The sequence below is a fragment of the Equus quagga genome, chromosome 13 (genome assembly GCF_021613505.1).
Source record: "Equus quagga isolate Etosha38 chromosome 13, UCLA_HA_Equagga_1.0, whole genome shotgun sequence".
NCBI classification, from domain to species: Eukaryota; Metazoa; Chordata; class Mammalia; order Perissodactyla; family Equidae; genus Equus; species Equus quagga.
The window spans coordinates 6,371,060-6,391,197 of record NC_060279.1 but is presented as its reverse complement, the minus strand read 5'-3'; the positions used below and the strand labels follow the sequence as shown (position 1 = coordinate 6,391,197).

The following is a 20,138-nucleotide window of genomic DNA, read 5'->3' as shown; positions in this document are numbered from 1 at the left end:
CTCAAATAAAATATGCTGGTTTGTTATTTCTTTGATTATTTTTATGTTCAGTTTCAACATAAGTTTGCACTTAATGAGTTTATTTAATGTCAGAACATTATTTTTCACTTTTGATTAGAGAAGGTTCTGTAGTATTTAATGGAATTTAAAGGATTTCATAAAACTTGATCTCTGTATTATAACAGCTATTCTTAAAGTAAAAATAATATTGTTATAAGCATCCACTGAATCATCTTATCAAATGGGTTCTTACACATATTGGAAGTATTATAAATATCTTTTGAATAAATCAATGGAAATTCAAAATCACATTTAAGCAACCTAAATTTTGTACATTATTAAATGTATGCATCTTCATACTGAAGTACAGTAAAATCTCATTTTTTTAATTTTTTTTTGCTACAATGAAACCTCTTGGTTGAGGCATTAATTATTTGATTCAGTTAATATATGTTGTTAAATTTATTTTTCACTTATACTTCCTGTCTTTTCTACTGTCTTATTTTGTGGTTGGCAACTGGAACTTATCTCTGTTAAGAAATTCTCTTTCAGAAGACCATTTTAGATGATAGCCATTGATAAATAGATTTTTAATATTGTATGTAAATATATCATATTTATGAAATATTACAAAATACATAAAAAGTCAGCTTCTAATTTCTCATCATTAAAATCACAGTTGCTGTTATAACCATCTGCTTTCACAGAATAAATAATTTCTATTCTCATAAAAGTTAAAATGTTGGTGTAAATCAACTGTGTAATACCCTTTCATTGATTTAGATAACTATCATAAAAACAATTACTAAAAATGTATTGAAACGCAGAATAATATTTCTAAACTGGGGGCAGTAAAGTCAGATTTCCTGATAAAATAGAAGACTCACTTTTGTGAAAGTACCAGTTGTTAGTTATCCCAATAAGAAAAAAGGGTGAGAGAGGAGTGGTTTGAAAATTTGAAAGAGAGAGAGGCGTAGCACTGTTCTAGGGCTTTTCAGAAGGTGTTAGAATGTAGAAATGTTGAACTTTAAAATTATTGGGTTTTCATATAAGCCTATATGTACTTAATCTGTGTGTACTTCAACTGTGGTTGGCATGTGGAGAAAAATAATGGAGGCTAAAACAGGATTTTAGATTCTGTATCTAGGGGGACCTGCTCTGTAGTTTGCTTCTTTGTTTTTCTGCAACTTTAAATCTGCATCAGACCATTAGTCCATAATCCATCCAAAATTCTGGATTTGAAAATCCACAGAAAATTTCTGCACAAAATAAACATTAATTTTTTTAAGTTTTTGTTGCTCCTGTTCTTTAAAAAATATATATTAAAAGTGAAACTGCTCAAAAAAGTTTGTTTCTGGAACATGAACAGTCCAGTCCAGTTTTAAATGAAATTACTGGAAAGGTCTAGAAACAATGCAGGCTTCAATGCCATACAGACTTAATGTTTATTCTAATTGTATTATTTGAAACTATATTCTCTAAAATGGTTTCAAATCCATCTGCAATCTGAGATATGTTGATTAATAATAATGATCGCATATATTGAAATAGATTTACTGAGTACCAGGCAGTATGCTCATTGCTGTTTATTATATCTCTTATCTAATTTAATCTTCACAACAGCTCAGGGAAGGAGACATTATTATCTAAAGAAAAAAAAAAAAGCGTATTGAGTTAAACCAACTTGCCCAAGGTTATCTTTCCACCACCCAATCTCTACTCTTATTTTTACCCACCTTTCTGTCTTCCCTTCTGTTACAGTGAAGGAAGTGTCCTTTTTTCCTAAAATCTCATCAGTCCATTTTGCTCTGAACGTCATCCCTTCTTGCCTTCTCAAGGACTTCTTTCATGTCATCCTTCTTTTCCCTTCTACTAGATCATTCCTGTCAGAATATAAACATAATCTGGAATCTCCAAAGATAAACTCTTTGGCCCCACTTCATATTCCAACTACTGCCCATTTCTCACTTCCCTTCATAAAATACGTCTCGAAAGACTCCCATTCACTCTTCAATTTCTCCTGTCTTGTCAACATCACCAGTAATCTTCATATTGCCAAATCCAGTGGACCTTTCTCATCTTTAACTCTCAGCAGTGTTTGGTACAGATGTCCAGGCCCTGCTTTTTGAAACTCCCTTCTTTCAGCTCTCAAGATACCCCATTTTTCTGACTTTTAAGCCATTCTCCATTCCTTCTCAGTGTTCTCTGCTGGATATTCCTCCTCCTTTTCCCCTTTAGATGCTTGTTACTTCAGAGTCTTGGCCCTGTTCTCTATTTGTACCATTTTGGGGAGCCCTCTTCTCTAACTACGCTCTCCACCTAGAGGATTTCATCCAGATACCGTGGCTTTAAATACTACTTATAAACTTATATTTTATATGAGACCTCTCCTCTGAACACCACCAGCCTTAGTCCTCTCACTATTTAACATATCCAATTGAATGTTAAATAAAATCATCAAACTTAACTTTTGACTTCCCACATGCACACAGTTTCCTCCCCTAATCTTGCATCTTAGTAAATGTCACCACCATCCAGTAGTTCATGTCATAAACTTTGGAGCCTTCCGTGGTTCCTCCCTTTTCCTCACCGTTACCACTCTCCCCAGTGCGAACCATCTGCAAGTCCTGTTGTTTGCATTTCTAGACTGTCTCTCAGATTTGGCTGTTTCTTTCCATTTCCACTGTGAGAACCCTAGTCCAAGCCACCATCGTCTGCCACATGAACCATTCAATAGCCTCCTGATTAATTTGCCTGCTTCTAGCTTAACATCCCTTTAAATCTACTTTTTTCACATTAATCATCGTAATCTTTTTAAAGTGTAAATCAGATCATGTCTCCCTCCTGCCTACAATGGCTTCCCATGCTCCTGTACTACAATGTAAATTCCTTACCATGGCCTGTAAAGTCCTGCATTATCTGACATGTATCTATTCTTCCAGCCTCATCTCCTACAAATGTCCTAATTGCTTACTAATTCCACTCCCTTTGGGCTGCCTTCTGTTCCACAGACATGCACAAAGGTCCTTTTCACTTCAGCACCTTAGTAGTTAAGTTGAATATTCTGACTTTTTGAGTAACTAACGTGTTATCTTTTAAGTCTCAGCTCAACTGTGACTTCCTCAGAGAGTCTTTTCCTGACAAAACTATCAAAGAAGTTGATTTGACAGTTCTCCCCCATGCTCTAGTTACTGTCCTTTTTAGCACCCTAATCTTTTATTTTTTGGTTCACTTGTTTATCTAACTCCTTCCAAGGAATATATTCTCCAGAAGAACAGGAACTTTGACCATCTTGTTCAAAGTTATCTACAGTGCCTGGCACACAGTAGGTTTTCCATAGATGTTTGTTTATTAAATGAGTTATAATGGTCACAGCCAGTATTCAAACACGTATATGTCTTACTCCATTTTCCATGCTGTATTTTATTTTCATGTTAACTTTTTTGGTCTTAATTTTATATTTAATATTTACTATTTCAGTATCATCCTTCCAAATGTACAATACAGAGTATTTATAAAATACATAATATATATATATAGAGAGAGAGTATTATATGCTTATATTATAAAATTATTGGTAGGAACCTATGTTATATGGGAAAACTTTAATAATCTATATAAGATAACTGTCTTTTGAATTGTATTTTATATAGATGAAGATGCTTGCCTTCATAGTTAAGATCAAGTAAAGAAATTCTTGATTTTACTACCACATATGTAATTGAATATACTAACCAGTACTCATCTATCCCAAATGTAAGCATTCTCTATCATAAAAAAAATCTTTGTTTATTGCCAAAAACTTATACTGTCCCAATATTACAAGTTTTTTTATTAGTTTTCATTATCAAATAGCCTATGTTCTGTAGAAACCAATTCTACCCCATACTTAAAATTGGTAAAGGATTTCTTTGATCTTGTTTCTTTCCTATTACAGGGTCTTAACTAATGACCTGTTGGTAATTAGTAAATCAGAAGTATCCCATATATGCTATTGGAGATTATTTTGTTATTTCCGAAAGATGCTTTTAACTTTTACTTAAAGTTTCTCTGATGACAAGTGAAATTAACTTTATAGAGTATAAAATAAAGATATAAGCAAGGTAAGGATATACATTTAATGTTTTCTTTTAACACTTAAAATTTCCTTTATTCAATAACCTGTTTAATTGACAGTCACTTGCATGGGCTCTAGGGATATAGAGACGAATAAGAAATCATCCTTTTCCCTTTGAGAAGCTTATGATTCAGGGTTAAAATATAATTTTTTGAGATGACAAACTATCCTATTATTTTTTATTTCAACTTTCTTTTTTTGAAAATATTTAAGGGTAATAGTATTATCAGGCTTAGAAAGGGAATTAAGGGATTAATACTAAGTACCGTGTCAGTATTTGGACATAAGTGGTCTTCTACAATTCCTGCCCCCTTTTATGTTATTCCCGTACTTTGATCAAATAAGTGTGTTTGTATGTGTGTGTGTGTATTCCAACGGAATAAACATCTTAAACATCTCTGAATTGTCCTTAATCTTTAGAGAAGTATGCCATGCTATCTTAAATAATAAGCATTTTTTGTATAAAAGTATGCTATTTGGAGTGTTGTAATTCATTAACTTACTTCCGTTACAAAAGATTATACCTTTAGTATTTTCTTACCAAAGACAAAAAGAAATCAGATAATCTGATGATGTTATATGTCAATTATATCTCAAAGCTGGAAAAAATAAAATTAAAAAATTTTTAAAAGATATTGTGATGAATTTTCTTAGATAAAAAAGTAAATAGATTTATAGATTCAGTTTTTTTGCATTTTAAGCTAAGCAGTACAATATTTGACAGAGGATCACATTATTATTGAAATACAGCCTCCTTAATTGTATAGGCTGTTTAATAAAACATTGCACTTTGATGGTCTGGTAATTCACTAGAATGTAATCACTTCATTATAACAATAAGCACTTCCAAAGGATTAGTCCAGACAGCAAGTTGTTGTAGCTTTGTAATAGAGGTAATGCCACTTTAGAAACACATCAGTGTCCTACAAAAGGTAATTTGAATAATTGTGAGATTTGAGGAGAGACACTGTATCAAGGAATTTGATGTAAATGTTGATTTCCAATCCTCCCATCTCATGGGCAGATGTTAACTGAGTAGAAACTTCTCATTTACCTAGATAGGTAGGTAGGTAGATGATGGATATTCCCAAGGGAACAAGTGACAAAACATTTTAGTCTTTAAACTTTTAACAGTGATGTCATAGCTGTTGATGAATTCTCAAAACTTTTCATTGAAAGAGTTTTAGATTACAAAGGATTTGTTAAATTACATCAAGTTTTCTCATTTTTAAAAAAAGGCAGTAAACCTCCACTGATGGTTATTTGGCATTGGAGATGTCTGGAGTTAAGGGGATTAATTATGGACTATAATCCTGTAGGTTTTACTGTAGGAATTTTAGGCCAATATTCAGTCTTTCAGTAGTAGGCCAAAGCACTTGGTAATCTCATAACTGCTTAGTGCCTCTATCAATTAAATAGAAATCAGACCCCGACTTCAAAGAGACAAGTGTGGCACTCTGTAATGGAATCTATTTTCAAATGCTACTTTGTTTTTATATTGATTAGTAACTGTCTAAACTTTATACTACTATTATTAAAATTCATTATTGGTGAATGTAAAAATCTATGTATGTTTATGTTGGTTTTTATGTAAAATCTACATATTTCTACAGTCTCATTTCAGATTAGAAAGGCACAGTCAACAAGTGGTTTTGTGGGGCCTTAATCGAAGTTAGAGATTTTAAATACTGTTTTGAGTAGACTTATAAACAGGAGCATAATTAGTGATTTCCTGAATATCTTTTTTGTTGTGTGGGCGTAAGTCAGTTATTCTATTTCAAGTAATATAACTTATATTTTTTAAGGCTATTTTCTTTGTTTAGACTTTATCTAAAGTTAGTGCATCCTACTTTTTCAGAAATTCTTTCCATTTCAGATTTTTCCAACCAAAAACAAACCACCTGCATATTGGCCTGTCAGAAATTTAAAGGCAAAGCAATCTTAAAAAAGAATCCAGATTTGTATGGATTTTTTCCATTTCAGATTTTCCCAACCAAAAACAAAGCACCTTCGTATTGGCTTGTCAGAAATTAAAAGGCAAAGCAGTCTTAAAAAGGAATCCATATTTGTGTGGACAGTATCGAGTGGCTAATTTAGAGCCCCTCAAATGAGAAAGGATGGGAGGAAGCTTCTATGAACATAGTTAGGCAAGTAAAATTTTAAATTGCAACTGTAACTTAAGAATTACATCTTTCCAAATTGATACAAGAAACCCCAGAAAGCTGTATTTACATAGGTGTTCAAACCTCATATTGAGATCTCTTTTGAGGTAGTAAATAAACAGGAATTCTTGAAAGCCTCAAAAAAGTGTAGAAAAAGTTTCTGTGTTATAAGGACTTTATAAATATTGCAGTTTAACTCTTTCTCTGTATACCAAGGGGAAAAAAAACTATTACAATTTCTTACACAGTTGCATCTTGCCTTTTTCCCTCAAAGTCTGGGGGAGGGAAGTACTGTTTGCCATCAGCAAGTGGGCACCACAGTCATTAGTCATTTTAAATAAATCAATTTGTAATCATTCCTTGTCCTGCATACTTGAAATAACTAATATAGATAGATATACCTATGTGCTAGTTTGAAATACTGCCTAATACCCTAGACAGCCCATTATCTCAAAAATGAATGGTGCATTCCCATCTTCCTGAAGAATTCTTCCCATAGTTGCCCAGCTTTGCTTACAAGTCCCAGATTGTCAAGTTGGCGTAACCCCAAGACAACAAACATCACAGAATGAAAATACCCCATTTTTAACATTTCCATGACCTGTGTCTTTTTCAAAGAGAAGGCAACACTATAGTAGTAAACCTGAGTATAGGAATGAATGCAGTGTGGGAACTGATGATTTGCATGAAATAACTAAAAACATTACCGTTGATTTACTACTTTCAAAATAAACTCACTAAATATAAAATAAGATGAAAAGCAGGTAAAGAGACTTTCCCAGTATTTTTCATCCCTAAAGGTGTTGTATCATTTGCATCAATCACGACATAGAATTTGAAGGGTTTTGATTGAATAACCTTATTTATACAAGCAGTCTAGTCTCACTATGGTAAAAGGAAGACATGATTGGCCATGGCATTATTTTAGTGCAACAACAATTAGTCACCTATGTGTAGGCATAAATCTCTATGAATTATGTAAGAGCCTGTAAAGGCAAACAGAAAGCATGTGTAAGAAGCATGCCAAGTATGATAGAGTATCTCTTAACTGTCTAGAGTATGTGGCAGGAGCCAGAATTTCTTAAGGATTTTTAGGGAAGGCTCTATTATTTTCATATGTCATAACGATAGCAATACCAAGTATATACTATAAGAGTCTTTATATTGTTCTTGTAAGAGACTTGGAAATAGAATAATCTCAAGGCAGAGAAATGTTAAAAGGGATAGCCATTCTTATTTTACAAAAAAAAAGAAGTCATGGCAAAGAAAGTTACAAGTATGTACTGAAGTAAGTTATATCAGAGACAGAAATCACATCCAGATATTCTGGTTTTGAGGTCATTGCACTCCACTAACTTTAATAAATTTCAGGAGTTGTTGATATTCATACTTAAGTTAGTTTTGCTGAATTTATGAACATAATTGCCAGTCCTTAAATTAAGAGAGAAAAATGCCCATGTATATCAGTGATTAAAAAAAATAAGTATGATGTTTCCTTATATTGCTTTGAAAATAACTTTAAAATATAGTAATAGGGTACAAATCAGAAATATAATTGTTATAGTCATATACTTCTACCTTGCAGCCTGCGCTGAATTTGCTGGGTGTCAATGCGATGTGTGTCCAAGGGTGCTTAGCCCCATTCTGTGAAGATGACGTGGAAAGTCCTCGTCTCATCGTCAGATCGGGTTGATCGCAGTGACTTAAATCAGTCCATGTCTTGACAATCTAAAATTAGCCTTAGACCTCAGTAGAAAATGAATTTACCTTTTTTTTTTTTTTTACAGACCCATAATATAATGAATACATTCCCAAGGACCAAGAGAACCTATAAAATTTAAGAGTAGAGATTTACTTTAGTACTTATTCTTCTGGTGCTAAATGCAATGTTAGTATGTTGTATATATACTGAGATCCTGAATGTTCTAGAGAACACTAAATAACTATGAAATATTTATCTGACCTGTGTTGATTACTAAAATTACTGATTTAGTGGCTGAAAGTATTTTCACTGTATATAACACTGTCCAACAGACATGTTTCAAAATATAATAATGCAAGGAAATCTTTTTGTTGTATATTTGTTATTATAAACTTATTTAGAATCAAATTTTCAAACTTTCATGCTTAGGTATTTAAAAACACACACTTTTAATTCATTTAAATATAGTTTCTATTATCCATACTGTGTCCTCAATTTTAGAAAAATATTAGTTTGATTTAGCTACAAAAAAAGTTTTTACTTATCAACTACCATTTTATTTTTATCTGCCAAAGGTAATTTGTAGATTTATTTTTCTCCCAGCCTAAAAATTACTGAGACAAATAAATGACTAAGAAGACTGTGACATAAACTGGAAACTACATTAAGCTTCTTATATTTGATAAGATTTTTGAGGTTTTTTTAGAACAAACATTTATCCACTTCTTATGTAAGGTAGTAAAAGAAAGTGAAAAGTTCCAAAACTATATCAAGATATTCCCAAACTTTATTACTTATTTAAGGACTTTGGAGACAAGGTTTTAACAGAAGCTTAACATTTAAGTTTTCATTTACAATAGACTGATATGTCAGTAGGGGTAGCATGCATGTTAGATAGCCATATTGGCTCTTTGATTATGTCCATATGTCAGATTTCTGTTTGTTTTATGAAGAAGGATGGGGAATTGATGTAGCCTATTTTGTATAGTACTCATGATAGTTTTAGATTCTATTCCGTCTCTTGAACTTGTTCATTTTGATAGTACATTGTCATTTTAAGGTTCAGGTTGGTGCTTAAATTACAATAACTGAAGGTCACTATTCATATTTTAACTGGACTAAAAAGCTTTTAGTACTAGCATTAACTTCTGAATTATGCTTGTGGTCTTAGACTTTACAGCATGTTTAGTTTCTTTTCATTTCTTATTAGTATTTTTCAGTACTTAATAGTCTCTTGCTCCCACCTCCAACAAGAACTCTTCTCTCTGTTCAACATCAGAAACATTTTCCTCTTGGCATGTGCTTTCTAGTTCCCTCAGCAATATAAGCAAATTGGAAAGTTCAGCTGTCATTCTTGGAAGGTCATAGATCACACTAGCAGCCTGAGTAATCCAAGAGGTTTTAAGTATCATAGCATTTAGTTTAAAGTGAAATTTGCTCTGACAGGGCTGGCACACCAATAGGAAAAAGAAATATTTGTGCTTGGAGAAGTGCATATGTAGAGACCAAGAGTATAACTGATGGCTGGAAGTGATTTCAGTCTAAAAAAACAAATCATTAAGAGAGTGCATAGGGGTAAAATACACAGTTCATATTTTAAAGAGTCTCAAAATGAACCAGCAACTAAGGTTAGCATTACATAGTAATTAGCTGTGGTGTTCAGTCTTTAACTCACTCAGTACCAGATAGTATGGTTAAACTATCACTGTGAAAACATTGCTACTTACATTGTATTCTCTGCTTTAAGCCTACAGCAGTAATTTTTGTACCTTAAAAAACCAAGGCATTATGACAGATTATATAAATGTTAAACCAGTAACAGACAAACAATTATTCAAAGGAGGTGCTAATGACTCACTTTGTTGACCTAGGGGTTACTTAAGCAGCTCAGTAAGTTCCCTTAACATTTGATGGTGTGAAATGAGGCATTGCTTGATGTTATAGAACTGCCAATTTCAAGAAGTCCTTCTACTTAATTAAAGAAATGTAAGTTAAAGATGATTAGATGTTATACTTTCATTAAAAGATTGCTATAAAAAGTTTGAGGCCGTTATAGTTTTGAGTAAGTACTTTGGCTTGATAATCACATCTGACAGCTTCCATTAGACACCTATCAGAGTATTTTTTCTGTTAATTGCTACAAATAAGGAAAAAGAAAATATCTTCTAATGGCTTCAGTTATTTCTTTCACAACATTGTTCTCTTCAAGAAAGCTAATTTTAAGTCACAGGAATACAAGATTTATAAATTATTTCCTTGAGTGTGCAGAGCAGATGATAAGCATAAAATGGAACGGATGGTGGACTGAACTGACTTGGAAGGTTTCCCTCCTATATAGATAAACAGAAAACGTGGACAAAATATACCAAAAATTTATAATGCATCACCAAATTCACAAAAGTTCACAAAGATAGGAAGCACCCCAAGTGACACACAAACAAAGACAACTACCCGCAAGAACACTAAAGTAGGTGTAGGTTATATACTGTAGCAAGATGGAACTAAATTCCGTCTATCAAGCCTGAAACTCCAAAAGGCTGCCTTTTTCTCATCGGTTGAAAAGAGGACTAGATGATTTTAATTCACCAGCCCGGAGAATTGGCCAAAACTTGTCACAGATGGTTAAACAACAGGCTAAGATGTGTCATAAGAGAAGTGTAAATTGAATGATGCTAGAGGAGCGTCAGTGAGATGGAATTCCTACCGTTTGTAATAAATCAGTTGACTATTTTACACATGCTTCCTTCATCGTTAGTACAAATTAGTTTTTATCTGAAGCATCTCAGTATAGTAACTAAATTGAAAGGGTCTGTCCCCAAGGTTATATTTTTCCCCTTAGAACTTTTAAAAAGATTTTTTTTTAAATAAATCCCAGATGAGCACTTTAAATACAACTGTGCACTACTCATATCATTTGCCCTTGATTTGGGGGAAAATAGTACTTTGTTTGGTTTCACTATAAGTATGATTCTTTAAGATTCTTTAACCATTTAGTTTTATCATAATAAAAGGAAAATTGATAATCATGCATATAAAAGTTTGACTAAAGAAAACTAAATGAAAAACTACAGCTAGACTTGGTATATATTGGTGAAATTCATTAAAAGACTTCTTAACTGTGCTCATTTTCTCAATAATACAAAATCTCCAGTCCAAAGCAATAAGTAACACCTTTAAGTAATATAAATATATATTTATCACATATAAATTTATAGAAACAAGATGCTATTGACAGGTTCGATGAAAATTTTAGAAGCTATCCTATAATAGTAATACTTCAACATGCATGTACATGACATTTTTCAGGGTCCAAGACAATCTGCGTCTTCTGTCATTTTCAGAGGCCCCACATTCCTAAAACTTTTTTGCTAATGAATGATAAATATTCCTATTTAGCTCTAACTAAATTATTTCACATTTATAAAATGAAGACTTTGATTATATGAGAAAACAATGGAAACTACATCCGATCAAGGTTAAATATGCTGAGAAGTTTAAATTTGATAAAGCTTGCTTTAAAACTTTATAAAAACTGCATGATATTCAGTGAAAAGACAAGCTCTCCATCTAGTGGTGGGTCTATAAATTAAAAACATTTAGATCTCCATTTAATAGTGTATCACTATACAAATGTTAGGTATAACTTTATAGGCATTATCTGATTCAATCTACTTCTCTTGTTACTATATATAAGAATTTAAAGAAAAAAAAAATGTTGTCTTCTGCCAGAATAGCCCAGCCCTTCCTCTTGAATACAGAGGAAAACTACTTCTACAATCTGATTTCATCTGCAGGGAATACCACAGCCTCTTAGTTATTTTATGAAGCATATTCTACAATCTGATTTCATCTGCAGGGAATACCACAGCCTCTTAGTTATTTGTGAAGCATATTCCCATATTAAAGGAGAAAAAATTGTTTCATTCCAATTAACTATAACCCCTAAAATTTTCACCAATTTTGAAATTCTTTCACTTCATTCTCACTTCCCAAATAGTAAAAGTATAACTAAAAAACCATTTCAAAAGAGAAAAAGATACCATTTTTTTGTTGTGAAATGTAGCATATTTGATTATTGTTATTTCTGCCAGTGCCACTACAGGTTGTCATTGCTTCGCATATGGACAGCCATAACAGTCTCTTAAATGTTCCCCCTGGTTTTGCCTCTCGACCCCCTTTATTACCACAATTATCTTTCTAAAACACAGAAGTAAGTCTTTCCCCTTCTTGAATACTACTGACAACCTCAGAAATATATAGTTCTTAACATGGCATGTGAAGAGCTTTCAAAATCTAGTCCTAACCTCTCTTTCTAGCCTTCTCTCCTGTCACTTGCTTACATCATAAACCTAGGACTTTAACTATAACAAACCATTTGCTGTTCTGCCCCTTCTCTCTCTTGCTCAAGCTGCCACGCTGTCAGGAATTCTTTCTCTTCACCTGTGAAGTCCTATTTTCCCTTTAAGATTCATCCATTCATGCAATCAAATACTTTTTGTGTGCCACTCCATGTCATACAGTGCTAGATGCTAGTGATGTAGAATGAATAAAACAGTCCTTACCCTTCATGGTGCTTGCACTCTAATAGGAAATAAAGACAAAAAACAAGATATAATGTCAGGAAGTGACAGATTCATTAAAATCAAAGTATTTTCTATGAAGACTTTCTAGCTCCTGAGATTCTTCCATAACAACATGTGTATACCTCTAACATACTCTCATAGTATATTAAATATTTGGTCCTCTTCTGTTCTTCTATAGCAGTTTACTAGGGTGGTACATCATATTATTATCAAAATTTTGTTCCATGTTAGTTGCCTCCAATCCATGGCCAGAAACCACGTCTCATTTATTATTGCCTTCCCAGGAGCACAGTTTTTTTTTAACACTGACTCTTCACATTATACTTAACACGTTGTAGGAACTCAAGAACTATTTGGATGGATGGATGGATGGATGGATTTACAAAGGATCACTATTACATAGACCTAAATTTCCCATGACAAATCATACTTAAGCTGAAATTACTATGATGATCAATTTATAATCTTCTTAGAAAGGAAAATAAACATACTGATGTTGATTCTATGATCAATATATTGGAGTCATTGATCAAAAGAATGCACTATTCTAGAAAACTCTTTATCAAATCATTTCATACAGTTTCATAATAACCTGAAGAGTTTCCTCTGAAGAAAGCCCATGTTAAGTCCTTTCACTTGACAATCCCAAAAGAATTCCAGCCTTTGATATTATCATATGGATTACAAAGATAGGTAGTTAATAAGAATTACTGTTCCCTGTTGATAAATATATTGTCATAAAGGATTTTGTCTTGGGGAGAATAGAATCCCTATAGAAAGACCCAAACTAAAAAGATGAAATTAAACATGGTAGTTTTAAGTGAAAATTTCATGTATGTCTGGGTGTGTATACACATGTATACATTCAGTATAAGCCACTTTGTGGTAACAACTCCTTAAAAAATTTGTTTGAGATCAGTACAGTTTTAACCTACGTTAGTAGAAATGGGATCTCATTATATTCTGTATTGGTTTCAGATCACATCATAAGTATTATTTTCAGCTTCTTCGTTTTAAGAAAAATACTGATCATAGAGAGCAAATGAGATGGTAAGGTGTTAGAGACCATGTCATGAGGATTGATGAGAGTTGTGAAATAGTCATATTAAAGAAGAATTAGACTTCTTGTGTGGTTCCAGAGGATAATTCTAGGACTAATAGATCCACATTTCTGGTCAGTGTAATAAAGAACTTTCTAACATTGTGATGTGTCTATAAATGGAACGAAGTGCCTTGACAATGTAGTGAGCATTCCATTTCTGGAGGTGTTGTGACAAGAACTGGATAGATCCTGTCAAGGGTGTTGTGAATAGAAGTGTAGACTAGATTATTTCTTAAAGTGTTTCCAAGTCAAAGATGCTATGAGCCTATGAAAAGAGAACTTGGCTTGACTTTATTCTTCTTTTTTTTTGTAGCGTCCAGTAATATATTCATTATTTATTTGCTCTGCATTCATTTTGCTGACTTGGGAATTTCAAAGAAGAAAAAGGCTTGTGTTGCTTTTATCTAATTTTAATAAAATAATAATGCTTTTCACTTATGCAGCACTTTTCATCCAAGGAATTCAAAGTGCTTTACAAATATGCACTAATTAAGCCTCACAAACAGCCAGAGGTAGGTGATTTTCTTCCCTTTCTACAGGAGCGTCAGCTCTGGCACAGAAGTTTAATAAGAGCCTCCGAGTGCCAGGATTCCTTGCTGGCTGCCATCCCCCTTGTGATGTGCTGCATGTGGAGCATCACTTGTCATGCCTGGATTTCTTTTTCTCCCTCTCTGAATCATCTCAAGTTTAGAATTCTAATGAATGCTCTTAAAAATTTGAAGTCTTGTAAATATTACAAAAAATGCAGTCTTCTGCTTGCTGAATGCTAATTAGATTTCTAAATGTTTGTTTAAAAATAAAATCTAGATATGGTTTTAGATTTGTTGTTGAATTTTAAATATAATTTTTTACTTATGAAGAATTTGTCATTTGCCTTACTATGTACCCAAGAATCATTGTTCTTGGGGTGTAAAAGTTAATAGCAGGTGGATTTTTGGGGCCTTACCTTTCCTAGTTGTCTTTTCACAACAAATGGTAACCATTTTCTTTGGACTAGAATCATATATTTTCAAGAAGAGATATTGCATTTTCATTATTTTTTCTAATTTAAAGTTCCAAAATATGCTATCTAGACATTGAGGATAAAGTTTAAATGACTCTACATAACTAGTCCTGTAAAGAAAAGATGGTCCAGTAGTGGCATATTGTAATCTCGAGGGACACAGAGCCTTTTTATATAGGTTAGCAGAAAGAGAATCTGTACATACAGAGACACACATGCAGTGTTGGATTAAATTCCAATATAAATAGCAAAATATACAAACTTTTTTTTATTGAGGTAACATTGCCTCTTACCTGAAGCAGAATAATCACACAGGGCAAGAGCAGGTGCAGCGTATCACAGCTGAGTTTCCCTTGATTCTCAGAGGACCTAGTGAGGCCTGCAAGTACCTTTGATACTGTTGACTCAAGTCAAGTCTTAGTGGATCAGGAAAGCACAATTTTTGCTGTGACTCTTCCCTTTTATATTCATGGTTTCTATCCCCTTCCAGAAGAATTTACATAAAGAATCTATCCACTTCTGTTTAAAGGAAAAATGATTATCAGGTTCTTCTGGTTTTGAAGCAGATTTCGCATTAACAAGGCTACATCCTTATCCCAAGGGAGAAAGTAGGCTAAGTGTCCACGTGTCCTAAAAGAATATCTATCTCCAAGTTTTAGCATCCTGAAAGGTCCAGTTTCCCCACTGTATTAGAATCAAATGAGAGATTAAAGAATCAAACTGTTCTATTTCAGAGTGAATTTTATTTAGAAGGTATTAATTGTATGCATATAGCTGATCTTTTTTTAATGCAAAAAGACTTAGGACTTATGTCAAAGTACCATCTAAATTGGTCATAATGTTTTAAATATTCTTTTCTTTAAACAGCAAGTTTATCTGTGATACGTGATGGATAATGCCAGAACAACTCATTTCAGGAGTTGGTTTCAAATTTTTCTCCTTGAAAATTTTTCTCGATATCTGTGCAAGTTTAAACAGTTGTTTATTGTACATTGTAATATGTCCCTGGGTGAACTGTTGACTGCAAAAATAGAACTTTATCACAGTAAACTTGCAGGCTCAGAAACTCAAACTTATCAGTGTTCAAGGTTCGGTCTTACTTTCACTAACTTGATGCAAATTCTTACCAACAGTGTGACTGACATGTTAAAAAAAAAAAAAAAACAGAATATCCATTTTTCAATTTGCAGTGAAATGTATAACCATCAGGCAGATCAGATAATGTCTAAGTTTATTCTTTACCCTGTTGGCAAGCCACATGGGGAAACAGTAATCAGAAGTTTGCCTATTGGTCATAGAAATAAAAAATGGAGAATTTTGCAGTTTGAATGTAAAATGACCACAGACTCTGAGAACCTTTGTAAGGCCCCTTCCTCAATGGGGACAAGACTGCCAGAAAGGTCAGGTGCTCCTGACGGTGTTATAGGTCACCTCAAGGAATTGCTTAGGTTCGTTCTACCGACATTGCCTCTGTTCTGCTGAACAACAGCTCCTTGCTCTGTGCGAACAGACACCCTGCTGAAGTTCATCTTCTTCATTTAGATGGGATTACAGTCATATTGCTGTAAGTTCTTCTGTAAGATGTTCTGTTTTGAAGGTGCCTTTGCGTATTTCTTCACTGAACTACTGTGTGCCTCTTGTTTGCAAGTTTTTGAAAGAGATCTCAGCACAGCCTCTAGGTTGAGAAACAAAGTTTAGCCTAAGTCTGCTTCTATTGAGCCTCAGAAGAGGTGATAAAGCATATGAGGAGTGGCTGAAGGCAGCTAATGAGTAAAAAGATAAAAAGGGAAGGAGCTGAAATCCGCAAGCTATACGTCAACCTTTATGTAATTGAGAGTTGTTTAGATACATGAATATTTGTTAGCCTTAGTGCTTCAGGAGAAAAAAATTCAACTGTCAGCTTTTCTTCTAATTTTAAAATGATACGGGTATATCTTAGTTCAGGGACTACATTAATTTCTGAAACATCTTTGAAGCTATCTCTAGAGTAATATTTCTCTTCATCATAAAATTTCATCTTTCTTCCCATAGGACCAAGGTAGGAGGGGCATGCTTATATTTTGCCATTTCAAAATAAAATTCAAACTTAAAAATTTCAAACAACTTTCAGAAATTATAGAGTGTTTTATGTAGAAGGAGCCCAAAAAGTTTGATTTGTCCAGTATCACTCACTACAAATGCCAACCTGAAACTTATATTTCAGAAATTCCATTCCCCTGAGAGGTAGATTCACATAAATAATATGCCCCATATGTATTCCCGTTCTTTACATTTAGTATTTAGTCTGTCCCTGTACACATATACACAAATTATTTAAAACCTTAACATTTTAATAGTTACTTTTAAAGTGTTTTAATCTCATTTTGAGTTGCGAGAGGAAGTTGGTGGCTATATGAATATATTTTTTAATCATATTAAGATTTTGCTGGTAAAGAGAAAAGTATCTTTTCATCTAGTATAATCTTAAATTATTTAAGTTTTTTTTCAAAGCTTACATTTATGCATTATAAACCGTTTCCTTTGACTAGAAATAAGCTCACTAGCATTCACTGCATGAGCTATGCATGAGCATGTTACAGCTGCCATATTTGCCTGGCAAAATAAATACCTTGTCATTTTGCTAAGTGTTGGATAATTCTCTGATTCTTAAAAAGTGCTTTGGAGAACAGATTTTTTAATAAATTTATTAATAGACAAAAGAATAATTTTTTTAAAATGATAATCAAAGTTTATGCTTCAAGCTATCTTTGTAACTGTGAAGGTTGTCTTTGGGCTTCTATTATTTCCATAGAATAAATTGAACCAAAATTTATAATTACCTTGCTGACACTCAAAAGAAACAGGTGCTATTTAGTAATTTTTGCATGGAGGAGTCAGAAGAAGGATTTGCAGATCAAATCTGGCTAACTTGCAAATTTCGTAAAATTCCTTGTCTTGTTCTTTTAGTCATATGCTTATATATAGTGTGATTTGGCCCTGAGTGAGAGTTTACTGCTAAAACTCAAATTGCATGTCCTAACTAATAGTGGATTAATCCTATATCTTCATATGAAAAAGAGATCTTATTATAAATAGAAAACAGTTTACTAGAGTTTTAATTTTATCATTCCCTAACAGTGTATTACTAATAATTGCTCGCATGTAAAATCTTTTCATAATCTGGCATGGAAGCCATATATGAATGTAATTTATTAAAGCTTTTATGATCTGTCCTCCTCTTCGTCTTGAATGGTATCTGATGACAGAGGTTTCCAACATTTTTAACACACATCATTAGAAGTAAATATTTATTATACACATTTTTTGGCTATATTAAGTTAAAGAAGAAAGATGGTTAATGATAGCCACATAAATTACTTTTGCTGCTAGGAAGAGAATCTTGGAGGTGTAAAATTCCAGGCCTTTTACTTGACCTGTATTGTAGATGAGTGATGAAAAATATAACATCATTTCTTTTTCTCTCTTTAGCCTTGGAATGGATGGCTTTGGCCAGTCAGTTGGCATTCTTGGACGCCCTGCCACAGCGTATGGATTCCGCCCTGATGAACCTTACTACTATGGCTATGGAGCTCGATAAAGTCATCCCTTTCCGTTTGTTCTCTCAGCTTAGAAGAAATCTGTGCGGGTCGGGTTAACTTTGAATTTTGGCCTAATAATGCATGTTGATACTATTGTGGATATGTGTTTCTTTTTATTTTTCCATGTTGTTAGCTGCAGATTAACTCCACTGCTTTGGTCCTGTATTAAGTACAATTGATGCTTGACACTGTTCAGTCATCAAGCCACATCTTGATGCTGAATAACATTTCCCACGAGACTGAAAAGTAAATGCTGAAAAGCAACTAGACTGGAAAACAAACACTACATTATGTACATTAAGTGACTAATTTAATTTCTATTAAAAAGAAGCATGAAGTACAAATGAATTAGCAAAAGTCGTGTTCCTATTTAATGTGTTTCATTAGGAGTTACATGCTTATATAGGGTGCGTATGAATTTTATTTTTCCCTGCCCTCTTTTCTCCTTGTGAACTCTTGAGTATTTCCTGTGATATGTGCTACCTTTAAAATTTGTAAAAAGAACGTCACCTTTTTCTTCCATGCCATATGCCTGAAAGCTTACTTCCGAAAGTTCTGAACTCTGAGTTTTAGTTAACAATGGAATATATGCCTTATGGGATGTTATATATGAGCAGAGTCAGCAATTTGAATTCATGTTTTTCTGATTCTAATAGAGAAAACCTGGAACATTTATTGGTATACATGAAACTAGATTAGTATTTGGCTTTTAAATTTTATTGTTCATGAAATCTAAAGTATGGCAAAGCTAACTGTAAGTCTGATTGAGGAAAACTAAGGAACAGAATATTTTGCTCTCTTAGACACCATTTCCCATTTGTTCACTTGTTTTTATAAGATCTATTTGGATAGTAAGAAATGGAAAGACATTATAATTAATAATGAGTTTTGAAAATATCTTATTAATGTTATAATGTTGAAAATTTACTTGAAAAACAAAGTAATAAATAAATAACTATAGAGATATTTCTTTGAGCACCTGCTATGGAAGGAATTAGATGAGGCTTTGAAGGGACTACACAGACCAGACTTCTGTCCTTGAATTTAAAATCTTATGGATCTAGTACACTATTTGACTTGATTTATATTTTAAGCAGAGAATAGTAGAGCTGGGAAGGGCCTTTGAAATAACTCAGTCCATCTACTTATTTGAGAAATTGGTCACGTAAAAATTTTAAATAGAAGCAACAGATACTTTCTTAACTACCTGTTATATATGAGGAAGTGTATCATGCTCCTTAGGGAATATGTGAATATACGATAGGATTTGTATCTTTGAACTCACAATCTGATTGATCTTTCTGAAAATATGCATTTATTTGTCTGAGTTTCTGTTTTAACGATAGAATGTTAAAGCTGGAAAAATCTTTAGAAGGAATCGTGTCAAACTCTCTCATTGAAAACACTGTGGCCAGCAGAGATTAAATGACTTGCCCGAGCTATCTTTCTAGCTGGTGACTAACCTGTCTCCATGCTTCCAATCCAGTAACCTCAACGCTTGCCTTTTTGTCACCTATACAAAGTGTAAATAGACATAATGAGTGACATTAATGGAAAGATAAAGCAAACATTCTGCACTTAACTTCCCTTATGCTGTTCCAGACTGATTTCGGAGGAACGTCTCCCACAAGTCATAACATTCCCAGGGCTGTGCTCACATGCTTACTCCCCTGCATATTTTTTGTCATTATTTTAGGGCTTCACAAATTTAGAAATTGTTATCTTTTCACTCAGGCATGGACGGATTTACCTTTGCATTATTTATAAAGGAAAGTTTTACTAAAGGACCAAGGAAGAATATCTAAAATTCTTCTATATTTAGAGAACAAAAGGCTTTGGCCTTGGGAACGTTTAGAAATACTGTTTATATATAAGCCAAATATCCTGGCCT

General features: G+C 33.2%; 1 protein-coding gene across 4 annotated transcripts in view; it reads left to right on the top strand.

Annotated features, from left to right (window-relative positions):
• The window catches only part of KIFAP3 (kinesin associated protein 3), a 148,425-nt gene extending 129,830 nt beyond the window's left edge, over positions 1-18,595 (top strand). For 3 of the 4 annotated variants that reach the window (XM_046682624.1, XM_046682627.1, XM_046682628.1), the window contains one exon: positions 18,138-18,595. In XM_046682624.1, the coding sequence (XP_046538580.1) occupies positions 18,138-18,246 (109 nt within the window). In that variant the 3' untranslated portion in view covers positions 18,247-18,595. Of the gene's footprint in view, positions 1-14,109; positions 14,179-18,137 lie in introns of all 4 variants that reach the window. The other variant, XM_046682625.1, reaches the window with a different exon arrangement.
• Positions 18,596-20,138: the final 1,543 nt, after the last annotated feature.